Below are 13,032 nucleotides of genomic sequence, written 5' to 3'. Positions count from 1 at the left end.
CGCTAATGGCCTCATTGTGCTCCCCCCATCCCTTTTGTCTGTAGCCACTTGCTGTCTCTTGCCTCAGATCCTGTGGGGCAGGGACCTCTTTTGGTTGTTTGTACCACAACCCAGCACAGTGGGCTCCTTTTGGTCCACGACTGGGGCAAGCCACGGTTGCCACCTCTGAGCTCCCCAAAAGCCAGGACACCCGGGAGGATCCTGAGCCCATGAAGGTCGACAGGTGGCGGCGTGGACTGAACACCCTTTACAGATCTCCCGCTCCCGGGACAGCGACCTCAAAAAAGGGACGATCCCGGGGAAACCAGCATAGGTGGCAACCCTAATTTAGGAGTGAGGGATGCTAGTGCGTGGCGGCGGGGTGGGGGGGTGTCTCCCGGGGCGGGTTTTCAGCGCTTCCCCCCAGAGTCTCGGTCAGCTCGGTATGTAGGACCATGTGCTTGTGCTAGAGCTGAGCCCCCCCCGCCCAGCCCCATGTCCCCAACCCCTGTGCCCGCTGGAAGGCTCTTCCTGGCCCCGCGGTGCCTTTAAGGCGAAGAGCTGCCGGGATCCGCCCACGTGTGACGAGCCCGGAGCAGGGGGCGAGGGGCGGGGTTCGATTGGCAACAACCCACCCGGTCGTTCCGTTTCGGAACGCTGAGACAACGGGCGGGCGCTCCCATTGGTCCGCCCCGGCCCGACCGAATCTCGCTGTCGCCAACGTTCGCGGCGGGGCGGCCGCAGAAGAAGCGGCCGCTGCCCTAACCGTGGGGCCGCCCGAGGTGTGTTCCAGCCCCCCGGGGCTCGGGCCCTGCCGGGATCCGCCTCGACATGCCCTGACCTAGCGGGGCTCGCTGCGCAAGGTGAGCGCGGGCGCGCCTTGCCCGGGGGCAGGGCTCAAGGAGACGTGTGGGGTGTGTGGATCTAGAGCGGGGCCCCGTGATCTAGACCCGGGGAGGAGAAAGGGGGCGGGGGAGATCTAGACCGCTGTGTGAGCGCTACCCGTCGGTTTACACGGCAAGGGCACGTGGGGCGGGAGCAGAGTCCCTGCTCCGCAGCTGCGTAGGTCGGGCCGCTGTAGGGGACAGGGTGCGTCCGCGTACCGCAGGGGAAAGGGGGGCGCTTCCCTGCTTCCCGCCCGCCTGGGCTGGGTGTTTCTGGCCGCCTGCGTCCGATCCCGCCTGGGACCGGGCGTTGGTCCCCGTCGGCTCCCAGGACGGGCCGATCCCCCTGGGCGAGCCTGGCTTGGGGCTGGGGGCGCTCTGCAGCTTTGGCCTCTTGCTCGCCTTGGGCCCGCTCTCCCCCACCCTGCGGGGACAGGAGCCCACAGCTGAGGGGCCAAACCGCATCGTGCCCTACGGGGTGGGTGTTGTGGGGGGTGACTCTGCCTCCAGCTGCGTAGTGGGGCTGGGGAATGCGGTGTGACCCTTTCACTTCTCCCCTGTGTAGTTCTCCGCACCCCGGGCTGTGAATGGGGCGCTGCTCTGGCTGGGGGAGGGGGGGGTGGCTGAAAATGGCAGCCCAGCCGAGTGACAGCAGCGAGGCTAAATCATAGAATATCAGGGTTGGAAGGGACCTCAGAAGGTCATCTAGTCCAACCTCCTGCTCAAAGCAGGACCAATCCCCAATTTCTGCCCCAGATCCCTAAATGGCCCCCTCAGGGATTGAACTCACAACCCTGGGTTTAGCAGGCCAATGCTCAAACCACTGAGCTATCCCTCCCCCCAGGTGGTGTGGGGCTGTGAGCTAACAGAGGTGGCATGTCGTCCCCCCCAGCCCTGGAGACTCCTGCTCTGGTGTCTTAAACCGTCTGCACTTGTCAGTCCTGCTGTGGGCAGCCACCCACCAGGGTTGGGTTGTGCTGTTCCCAGCCAAAGTGCAGTCTAGTGGCTGGAGCAGGAAGGGTGGCTTGTGTAGCTAGCTCTGCAGCTTCCGTGGTTGTGTGCATTTGAGCCACTAGGCTTGCTGTGCCTGTTTTATCTGCAGGCAGGCAGATTGGGGGAGTGGGGGGTACTTGCCTGCTGGAGCGATGCTGGGGCTTAATATTAACTTTGTTTTGCATGGGGAGTGCTAGTTAATTGCAGGTTAATGCTTCAGGGCAGCCACCTGTAGCTTGTGACAGATCATCTCCAGACAGAGAGGGGGACATTCTGTGCCAAACGCAGGGGGCCGCGATCTTGTTTCTTTGTAGAAAACAAGCTCCGTCCAGCGTTTTCAGGGACATGCTGCCTGCTCCCATAAACACCGTATATTTGAGGGACTAATAGACTCGTTTCTACTCTTTAAGCCGGTTACCTCGGTGAGCCTGCTACATGTTCATAGCCTTGTTGATTCCTTGATCTAGCCCCGCTTGGCATTCGGTGACTGCCTGCTGGTGAGGGCGGTGCATGCTGATATGAGGGGCTTGGCACCGGAGCGCCCGCTTTGCCAGTAGGCGCGCTGCCCTGTGGTGCGTGTGTTCTGAAGCAGGAACTGCGGCGGGGAACTAGATTTTGAGCCCTTAATAGCCTGAGATCCTAGCCACCCATAAACTGTTGATTTGCATCTCTCCTGTTCCCATAGTGACACAGTGAAACTGAGCCGTTGTGGGATCATTACTCATGAGCTGTGCCTGCCCTGTGAGCAATGGACACAGACGCTGTGTGGGCTTCAAACTACAGGGGAGGGGAGGTCTACGCTGTGGAGTTCACCAGCAGAATTGTACGCTCCCAGTGTTGCAGGATCTAATAATTTGGTTGCGGCGAAGCAGCAGTAGGAAAGGAGTAGGGCTCGGCCTGTGAAGGGATGTGCGCAGTGGTCTCCAATGCTGGCTGTGGGGTGAAAATAATGCCCGTGTGGCCCTGCAGCTTGGAAAGGGGAGGATTGCAACGTTAAACTAAGAGGATGGACATAAGGCATGGTGGAAATAGGACAAGGCAGCTGCTTGATTGCCAATGCTGCTGGAGGAGCTTCAGCCTTGTTTTGTTCACTGGCTGAAGGAAGCAGAATCTCCACGTGAAGGGCAGTGCGAGGTGCCTTTATCTTGAATAGACTTTAAGCAGCTTGAGCAATCTTAGACAATCCCCTGCACTGTATCTTTAAGGGAATCCTGTCGGGGCTTCAGCCAATGCTTTATAATGATACTCTGTAATGCCTGCTTCCTTACATCTGTAGCTCGAAAAGCACTTTACAACATACCTCTGGGTAAACAGAGTCACAGGGGGCCCGGGACTTGATCGTGGTACTGCAATGAGTCACTAGTGCTCTGGACTCCTGTCCCAGCCCCCTGCTCTAACTACCATCCTAGAGCAAAGATGTTGTCTAGAAACTGAATGTGAGTCTCAGTTAAGTTTCCATTACAAGAGTCTGAAAATCCTGTTGCACCAAATATCTCCCTTTCTCAGTGTAAGAGAAACAGGGGAGGACATCCGTTGACATCCATCTTTGTTTAATTATCTCTCCTCCCGTCCCTGTCACGTTTTCAGGGCTGGGTTCAGTAACCTGTAGAGGAAGGACTCAATGTTCTCACTGTAGCAGATACATGTTAAATGGAGGACTTCTCCTCTGATCACCAAGTGCTGGTTATTGGGGCTGTTATAGCAACTTGGGGGCAATTCCAGGTTTGGCAGGGGGAGGGCATGGAGCTGAGAGTGGTAAGAAGGTGTTGATAAGGCCAAAGGGCAAGAGGAACTAAGAGGGGAGATGGAGGTGCGATTATGTAGACCCAGGAAGGTGAGTATGAAGAAGGTATCAAAGACTAAAGAGATCTACTGCGTCTGTTCCCTTCTTTCTCTAGTCTCGATTTGGCTGCACTGGGGATTACAGTGGACAGGAAGCTGCATTGGAGTCAGCAGTGTGCCCTCGTTGCCAAGAAGGCTAACGGCATACTGGGCTGAATTAGTAGGAGCATTGCCAGCAGATCGAGGGACATGATTATTCCCTTCTATTTGGCACTGGTGAGGCCACATCTGGAGTATTGCATCCAGGTTTTGGCCCTGCACTACAGAAAGGATGTGGACAAATTGGAGAGAGTCCAGCGGAGGGCAGCGAAAATGATTAGGGGACTGGGGCACATGACTTACAAGGAGAGGCTGAGGGAACTGGGCTTATTTAGTCTGTACAAGAGAAGAGTGAGGGGGGGATTTGATAGCAGCCTTCAACCACCTGAAGGGGGGTTCCAAAGAGGATGGAGCTCAGCTGGTCTCAGTGGTGGCAGATGACAGAACAAAGAGCAATGGTCTCAAGTTGCACTGGGGTAGGTCTAGGTTGGATATTAGGAAAAACTGTTTCACTAAGAGAGTGGTGAAGCACTGGAATGGGTTACCTAGGGAGGTGGTGGAGTCTCCACCCTTGGAGGTTTTTAAGACCTGGCTTGACAAAGCCCTGGCTGGGATGATTTAGTTGGGGATTGGTCCTGCTTTGAGCAGAGGGTTGGACTAGATGACCTCCCGAGGTCTCTTCCAACCCTAATCTTTTATGATTCTATGAAATGTCCCAGCCAATGACCATCCGTCCCTTCCCTGGGGAGGCTGTTCCACAAACTAGTAGATGCTCTTGTGTGAAAAATTTCCCTGATTTTCATTACCCTCAAATGGTTCCACAAAGCCACCTTGGACCCCAGCCTGGGCTCCTCACCTTGCATATTTCTTTCTCCTCTGCAGGTTGAACATGGCTGACCTGGTTCATAAAAGGGGGAAGAGGCGGGACGACAACGGCCTGGGCGGTGCTGTTGACTTCCTGTTGGCCAACGCCAGGCTGGTGCTTGGGGTGGGGGGTGCTGCTGTGCTGGCCATCGCAACTCTGGTGGTGAAACGGGTAAGCCTGGGTTCCCTCTGCAACATGACTAGTGACTAATGTCCTGTTCACACTTGTCGAGCTGTGACTTCTGCATTGGGACTTCAGGAACTTAAGTAGCTGTCCCTTATTAACAAAAGAGCGACACTCCCAGATTGCAAGGGATTAAGACCTTGCAGTGCATCCTTCCCAAAACCACCCTAGCCACATCAATGCAGCAGACCTTCTGTATGTGTCTCTCTTTCCAAACAGTCTTTGGCCTCCTCTAAGTAGAGTCTGTGATCTGGGCCAGTAGAAGCTCTGCATGTGATATCTATGTGATCAAAGATCACAGAGCCTGTTATGTGTATTTTTTGAGGGAGGAGCATTACTACAAGGGGCAAGGGAGAGAAAGCAACTTGTCTCCATCATTCTTCCCAGCCTGGGACCCTGAAACATCGCTGAACTCTGCCTATGAAGGCGATTTGGCTTTCTGTTAAAAGGAAGAAAACCGTTTGGTTTCCTCATCAAACAAAAAAACAGGACTGCAAGATTTTTCTCATTTAGAACAGGGTGAATTGTTTTCAATCAAAGATTTAAATGACTGATTTTAATGATGGTTTGCATTTGTACTGTCTAGTTATTTCCCTAAAGAAAAGTTGATTCTCATTGGCTGGTAACTGTGTTTTTACGTTGATTTGCAACTAAATTTAGCAGTTACAGTTTAGGTATATTTAGTGGGGTTTTTTTTGCTAACCAGGAGGATACATTGTATCTATACACATTTATTTAAGCCAGGGGTCCCCAACGTGGTGCCCGCGGGTGCCGTGGCGCCCTCCGGGGCATTTTTTGTGCGCCCACAGGACACCCCACCACCGAGAAGCGTTGCCGTTTCTTGGCAACGGCAATTCGGCAGCGGGGTGTCCGGCGCCCACCACGGTCTTGTGGTTCCCACAAGAAAGGTTGGGGACCACTGATTTAAGCAATTCTATAGCATAACTTAGATTTTGTATGTTAGAAAATGGTGAATGATGCATTCCATCTTTAGTAGATTAATCTTTTTACTTGTTGTTTGGGTCAAATTCCAATCCCATTTGGATTGACATACAAATTCAGTTAAAATGCACAAAACCAGCATTTAAATTTTTATGAATTAAAACTACCGTAAATGTGCTGGATACATATTTTGCATTTAAAATTAAGTGATGTATTAAACAAAAGAAGTATTAACTGTAGTTAGTGACTTGAACTGATTATTTCTGGCCACTGCATCCTTCAAGATTTTAGGTCCTCACACCTAGTTTTCATCCATAGATTGAAGCTCTCCTGGTTTTTCAGCTCCAGTTGGTGTCTCATCTTTGAATGAACTAATCATTGAACTGAACTAATTGAATAAACTGAAATAAAGAAAATATTTTCTCTGAGTCTGTAGAAGAGGCTACTGCTGTCAAAAGTGGTTTAGCACTTCATCAAACTCTGGCTCTAGGCCAGAGACTTCCATCAGTGCAGTGAATTGACCTTTTTTAAAACTTGGCAGCAAATATGTACTGCTTAATATTATTTATGGTGTTTAATTTAAATGATCATAAGAAGTTTAGGCCTTAACATAGGTTGCCAATTTCAAATTTAGTTTTAAATTGATTTATTTTAAAAAAATCATCCTTGTTTTCATTTAAACTAAGGAAAATCTGATTTTTTTTAATCCATTTTTTTAATCCACTCTGATTGAGAATAAGGAGCGAGGATTCAAAGGGAGAGGAAAGACTGTGCTGTATCTACATGTTCACCGCCGACAGAAGCGCTCTCTGATTTGTCTAGCGTCTCTGTTCGTCTGGTGTGGAAATTCTAATGTCTTATAGTTAGACTAAGACACAGCAAATCCCCTGTAACATTCACAAGTGGGAAGAACAGCTGAGCTCTGAAACAAGCCCATCAGTCTACACAACCCATTAATCTATGATACATGTCCTCATGTTACCCTCTGCATGTCTAGACATGCTCCCTCTGCATCCGGTGTGGGGCAGTGTACGGGGGGCTGCATTGCTGCTTGCCGTCCATACTCTTTGTTCTGTAGTGCTGGCAGCTGAGAGTAGTTCATGGGCAGTAAAAACTTGCATGAAAACTAAATAAAACTGTTCTAGAGCAATCCACTTCTGGACGGATGGATGCTTTGGCAGCAGAGCTGGGGTGAGTCCGTCGGAGATGACCACTGGTAAGAGCAGTGACGCAGCTGTGAACCTTCATTCTTGCATTTGCTCCCACAGCTGATAGACCGAGCCACCAGCTCGCCCGACGAGGACGATGCTAAGGCAGAGCAGAAGTCCATCGAGGAGAGCTGGCAAGATCTGAGCTTGATTAAGGCGGTGCCAAAGCCTCCAAAGAAGCAAAGCCGGGCAGATCTTAGCAAGTCTCTGCTGTCCCCATCTGCGACCCTTCCTGCCCAAGGTCAGGATCAATGCTGCGTCTCCTTACTGCTGCGTCTCAAGTTGCAGTGGGGGAGGTTCAAGTTGCAGTGGGGGAGGTTTAGATTGGATATTAGGAAAAACTTTTTCACTAAGAGGGTGGTGAAACACTGGAATGCGTTACCTAGGGAGGTGGTAGAATCTCCTTCCTTAGAGGTTTTTAAGGTCAGGCTTGACAAAGCCCTGGCTGGGATGATTTAACTGGGAATTGGTCCTGCTTCGAGCAGGGGGTTGGACTAGATGACCTTCTGGGGTCCCTTCCAACCCTGATATTCTATGATTCTTACTCCTAGTGTCCAAGTTCTAGACAGGGTTAAAACACCTGTCCTAGGTGTTCACTGCATGTTGTTGCCATTAGGCAACCTCTTGTTTTCGTACTGATTGTTGTTCCCTAAGTCATACTACACGACCATACGAGAACTCCTCCATCCTCTGGCTCCTGGGGAACTCATCCTGTCTCCTGTCATGGACCAGTCCTTGCCTACCCTTTTCGGCTAGCCACGCTGACTCGTCTCCATGGGCTTCTTGTTTGGCATCGGGGTGTTACACCAGTGATTAATTTGGCCCAGTGTGTTCCACACAGCTGGCTGACTAGTGGGTGGCGGATGGCACAGTTCACAGCTGGTTCCACATCACTTTAGCAGGGGAGAGATGGTTACATTCACTCCTGAGTCTCCTTGCCACCTAGACCAGATGGGGCGTATTTTAATCCAGAAATGAGAGAGCTGGCCAGATTGTGGGAGGCTGGTCTAGACTGCTTGGAGCATCAGCCAGGTAGTCGGTGTAGATACTAAGATACTCTGAGGCATCAAGCGAATGGTGGTCATGGAATGTGGAGCTCTTCTCATCTAGGTGCCTGTTCAAAGCCAGCCCATCTGGCAGTGATTGCAAGTCACTGCTTCTGTGTTGTCATTGGCTTCCATAAATTACTTATTCATAGAATATCAGGGTTGGAAGGGACTTCAGGAGGTCATCTAGTCCAACCCCCTGCTTAAAGCAGGGGCAGTCCCCAATTTTTGCCCTAGATGGCTCCTTGAAGGATTGAACTCACAACCCTGGGTTTAGCAGGCCAATGCTCAAACCACTGAGCTATCCCTCACTCACTTGTAGTATTGTAGCCTGGAGAAGCCCAGTCACAGACCAGGTCCCCATTGTGCTAGGTGCTGTACGAACACAGAACTGACAGTGACTGCCCCCAAGAGCTTTTGTGGTGGTTTTATCCAGTTTGTAATGGGGTGTGCCTGAATCAAAGCCACCAGGGTAGAGAGCCCCCATTGTGGAACTTGAGGGGACATCTGTGCTGTGATAAAAGACCCATGGGCCAACTGACCCAGGCTCCTGGGACTATAAAATTGCAGGGTAGAGGTTCGGGCTCAGAGACCGTCCTCCCTCTGGGGGTCCCAGAGCCCAGGCTCCGGGCCGAGCCCAAGTGTCTACACTGCAATTCTGTAGCCCCGTAGCGTGAGCTCGAGTCAGCCTGGCCTGAGTCAGCCTGGCCCAAGCCAGCTGCATGTCTCTTACGGCAGGCAGACGTACCCTGAGTCTCTAAAGGACCAGATTGAGTCAGGAGACCTGGGTCTCATTTCCAGCTTTGGCACTGAATCGATGACCCAGGGCAAGTCACGAAGTCTTTCCTACTGTGGCTTTTCAGTCTGACATATGAGGGTAATCCCTGTCCCGGCATGGTCGTAGGGCTTAGTTGTGATCTTTGAGTGAAAGGTGCTGTGTAACTGCAGAGCATTCACTGGTACTTTGCTGGCAGTCTCAGCTGAGAGGCCAAGGATTGGATGACCCTGGATATCAAGCTAAAGCCTTGATGATCCTTCCAGGTCAGGAATGAGACGTGTCGGATGCAGCTGGCATGGGGGAAGCTGGCACTGCCCTTGCTCATGCTGTTGCTGTTCTGAGTACAGATTTGGTCTCCAGCTCCGATGATGGTGATCATTATTTTTTGTACTTACAGTGCCCCCTCTGGAAGCATTGACTCTCTAATACATCTCTTTATTCCCTTCCCAGCTGCTGAGCCTCATGGCCATCCCACCTCCCCGGAGACTCCCCAAGAAGAATCCAGGACTCTGCTTTGTCTCACGTTCCAGGAGAAACTCCTCTCTTACTACAGAAACCATGTCACCATCCCAGAGACGGACGTGGCCCTGGGTAAGCAGCTGGCAAAGGACATCTGCATTGAACTGCAGAGCTTCCTGCAAAACAAGTGCCCAGAACTGCCCTTCGGCAGCATGTTCCTCAGTGGTTCCCTCTGCGACGACCTCCAGGTTGTTGCTGCTGACCATGTCTGCTTCATGCTGCCCTTGGTATTTGAAACCACGCTCTGGAGCCTCATCCCAGGCGAGGACACCATTGTACAAGACCCCCAGTTCTGGATGATCAGGCGGACTGACCTGGAGTACTTCCCTCGCGGGAGCAGCCCTTGGGACAGATTCATAGTAGGCGGGTACCTCTCCTCCAACGTGCTCAATGAGGTGCTTCATAAAATGCTGGTGGCCTCCGTCAACTGGCCTGCCATAGGCAGCATGTTGGAGTGCCTCATCAGACCCGTGGTGGCTTCTGAGGAGCTGAAGTTGGAGGTTACACATTACGAGACCCAGCTGAACATAACCCTCTGCCCAGTGACAGAAGCTGGGGATAAGGTTCTTCTTGCCATGCCTCCAAAAGGACTCGTGGGAAACCTCTGGCGACAAACCTTTTATAGGTCTGAGGTCTCCAAGCTTAAAGATCTGGATGCTGCAGACTCTGGAGCCAGGCGGTGCTGCCTCAAAATCCTAAAAGGCGTCTGTAAAAACCATCCCTTCTTGAGCAAACTGACTGGCAGCCACCTGACTCATGTCCTTCTCCACCTGAGTGAAGCTGAATCAGACTGGGCAGAGGAAGCCCTGGCTGCGAGGTTCCAGCACGTGCTCGAATCGTTGGTTGGCTACCTGGAGACAGGCTTCCTCCCCTGCTATTTCAACAGTCAGATTAACTTGTTCTGCGAGCTGCTGGAAGAGGAGATAGATGAGATGGGGTATGCACTCTACAGTGCTGTATCTCAGCCAGACCTCTTGTTGCAGGAATGTGTCGATAAATGAATTGTGAGCCTGGGAGATCCTGATTGTAGGTCTTTTGTGCTTCTCTGCATCCACTTCTCCAAGATGAGTGGATTGCAAAGCTTCTCACTTCCTAGTCGCTACCAGGTGAAATCCTTGCACTTAGTGAACGAAGTATTCACTTTTTCGACACAAGGTGCCTGAGTAAAGGGATGGGAAATGGGATCTGGAGCCCAGCACCACCAGGTCTCGCCACTTCCAATCCAGCCCATGGCTGTAGTCTCAAGAAGTCAGGTACCATCTATTGAGTGGTGAGGCCTGGGTGAAGTGAGTGTGGTCTCCCTCCAGTTCCTAGTGAACTAGTGTCCCTACCAAACTGCCATCACAGTTGGCACGATGAGGCCCAGGACTGAATGGGCCTGGAAACTGAACTGAATTACCCCTTGTTCCTGGAGATAGGCCCTGCAGACCAAGGCGAACCTTACACTGCCACTGCTTGTCCTGTACCTTGGCTGTGTATAAACTGGACTTGTCTTCAGGGCTCTCAGTCCAGCCCCTTTCACGAGCACAAGATTCACTCTTAAAGAGCCAGGCTCTCAACTTCTTGGGGGGCGGTGTTGGAACCTGGTATGTATTTGCAAACCCAGGATGTTGGCAGCATGAAGGGACAGGCCTGAGGAGAGAATCAGTATCAACTGATCATGCACCACAGGATATTGCCATAGCCAGTCAGCTCCCATCTGCTTTTTCCTGACGCACTTTCAGTGTTACGAGTGCAGCTGCCCCACAGGACAAGCTAAATCTAACCGGTGTTGCTCATTCCGTTAACGTGAGCTCCAATAATAGGGGTTCAGGACGCGATTGTGAGTCTTTTTTTTTTTTATGTTTTCACTCTCCCTCCTTATGCACTTTTTGCTACAAACTTCAGCGGGAGCTCCACAGCGGGATTAAGGGTGGTGATGATTGAGGGAGAGAGATGGGTCCTACAGGGTTGTTTCCACAAAGCCTTTCGGTATAGATGGAACTAAGTGATCCTGAATCTTGCTACAACTGGACACACACAAGATGGTAGCCTGGCTGCAAGTTAGGACAATGCTGTAGCTACTGCTGTCGTCCCCAAGTTCCCCTCTGCTTTAAAAATGAATCATGTTGACAGTCCCCACTCCAGCTTTTCAGATTCAACTGTTTTTATGCATATGTTGCTGCTATCTAGCAATCCTGCCCCTTCTAGGTCACCAGTAAGACTCCGCTTACCCCAGAAAGGGGCAGGATGGGGACGATGCTTTAAGCAGAAGGCTTCCTGTTAGCAAGAGCTGAAGTGGTTTTATGTTTGTCTTCCTGTTAAGAAGGAGTTGGTTTTGTAGTGCTGCTCACAGATTTACTTTGGTACCAGCTCTATTTCAAATACTAGAAATACATTTTCTGACTGTTCTCGTGAATTAAGAACCATGCCTGTTTTGCACACTATGGGTAGAAAATAAACCTGCAGCCTTTTAATGTGAGTATCTACTGGGGTTTAGTTTTCTCTGCAGAGATGGTATTTTGTGTTTTGTGGGGGGGGAGAATAATCTATTTCTCAATGCACTGTGATTTCCTCTAATCTGAAGACTACTTGATCTGTAGGCACTAAACCATGTTAGTGACGAGAATAAAACCTCACTGCAGAATGGGTGTCTTGTGTTGGATAACAGCATTGGCTCTGCCTATCTGGGTACTTATGGCCCTCGCTACCAGAGGATGACTCCCTGCTGCTTTAAAGATAGTACAACTCTATCACTCTCCCCCAGCCCCTTCACAGATTTCACCCTGAGGGGAGATTTCACTCAGGAAACGGCAGTTTGAGTTGAGGGACTCAGGCCTTTAATTCTACTTCATGATGAGCTGTAGCGTAAAAGGCATTTCTTGCTGCCTTAGTTTTCCTGGAGAACAAGATTCCTGTACTTGCTACTAGGGTTTCAAAACGGTCTGCGCTCGCTCTTACGTTCCCTTTAGCTGAATGCGTGTATAGTGCTCTGACAATTGAAGTACTTGGCTGGCCAAATGGGGACACTGTCTTTAAACCACACTTTGTGTTGTGCGGTGAAACTGATAAGAGATCATGCTGAGCGTGTTTTAGCTGTGTGGCAATAAGCAGCAGAGGCTTGCTTCTGTGGGTGAATAGGCTGCAGCCAGCTTACTGCTACCGTAGTTATAACAGTGCTGACTAAAGTTCTGCTCCAGTGTTCAGCCAGCTCAACGCTTGCCCTACAAAGCCTCTTTTAATCCTTTGATTTTAGCCAGCAGGTCGGGGATGTATTTTTAGGCCACAGCTGCTCCTAACAGTAGGAGTGAGGGACAGAGAAGTAAAATGGAATGTTACATGGTATTTCTGTTGACCTTCCTTTGTATTTTGCCCTGATCCCAGGAGAATTACTGCAAAGTTGTCTGAAGGTGGAGAAGTTGCTATAATTCAGTTTGAGGAAGGACACTTCCCCTGCCCTCATTCCCAAGCATTTTAAAATGGGACTGGCTCTCTGAGGATGAACTCCATGGGTTTCAGTAGAGTTACTCCCCAGTTCCTGGGTGAGCATAATGCAACCAGGTCTACCTATAACTGATCAGATCAGCTTCTCTGACTCAAGTCATGTCTAGCAAGTATTTTTGCTTTTTTCCTTCCTGTCTGCTGAACCTTCTGCCTCTACTCTGTACTAACAAAGGGATTCCTGTTTTCTGTATTTCTAGAGCTTCATTTGCAGTGTCTGCTAAGGAAAGGGAAATCAAGGCTCTCTTCTAAACAGATCCACTAGCTACCAGAG

The 13,032-nt window shown here is 50.8% G+C and overlaps 1 protein-coding gene across 2 annotated transcripts; it reads left to right on the top strand.

The window, feature by feature from the left end:
* Positions 1-609: 609 nt before the first annotated feature.
* Positions 610-12,938, top strand: MIEF2 (mitochondrial elongation factor 2). Of its 2 annotated transcripts, XM_084640658.1 has the most exons (4): positions 610-842; positions 4,620-4,773; positions 6,996-7,176; positions 9,210-12,937. In XM_084640658.1, exons 2-4 carry the CDS (start codon positions 4,627-4,629, stop codon positions 10,277-10,279), a joined length of 1,398 nt encoding a protein of 465 aa, XP_084496784.1. In that variant the 5' UTR covers positions 610-842; positions 4,620-4,626; the 3' UTR covers positions 10,280-12,937. The 2 variants fall into 2 exon arrangements, with proteins under 2 accessions (XP_084496784.1, XP_084496785.1); XM_084640659.1 differs by lacking the exon at positions 610-842 and having other exon boundaries at positions 4,624-4,773; positions 9,210-12,938.
* Positions 12,939-13,032: the final 94 nt, after the last annotated feature.

The sequence above is a fragment of the Lepidochelys olivacea genome (assembly GCF_965140295.1).
Source record: "Lepidochelys olivacea isolate rLepOli2 genome assembly, chromosome: 10".
Taxonomy (NCBI): Eukaryota; Metazoa; Chordata; order Testudines; family Cheloniidae; genus Lepidochelys; species Lepidochelys olivacea.
This window is presented reverse-complemented; position numbering and strand designations above follow the sequence as displayed.

Coding starts and splice junctions, on each gene's coding strand:
- MIEF2 (XM_084640659.1), top strand. CDS start 4,627: ATGGCTGACCTGGTTCATAAAAGGGGGAAGAGGCGGGACGACAACGGC. Junction 4,774..6,995: donor CAACTCTGGTGGTGAAACGG/GTAAGCCTGGGT, acceptor TTGCTCCCACAG/CTGATAGACCGAGCCACCAG. Junction 7,177..9,209: donor TGCGACCCTTCCTGCCCAAG/GTCAGGATCAAT, acceptor TTCCCTTCCCAG/CTGCTGAGCCTCATGGCCAT.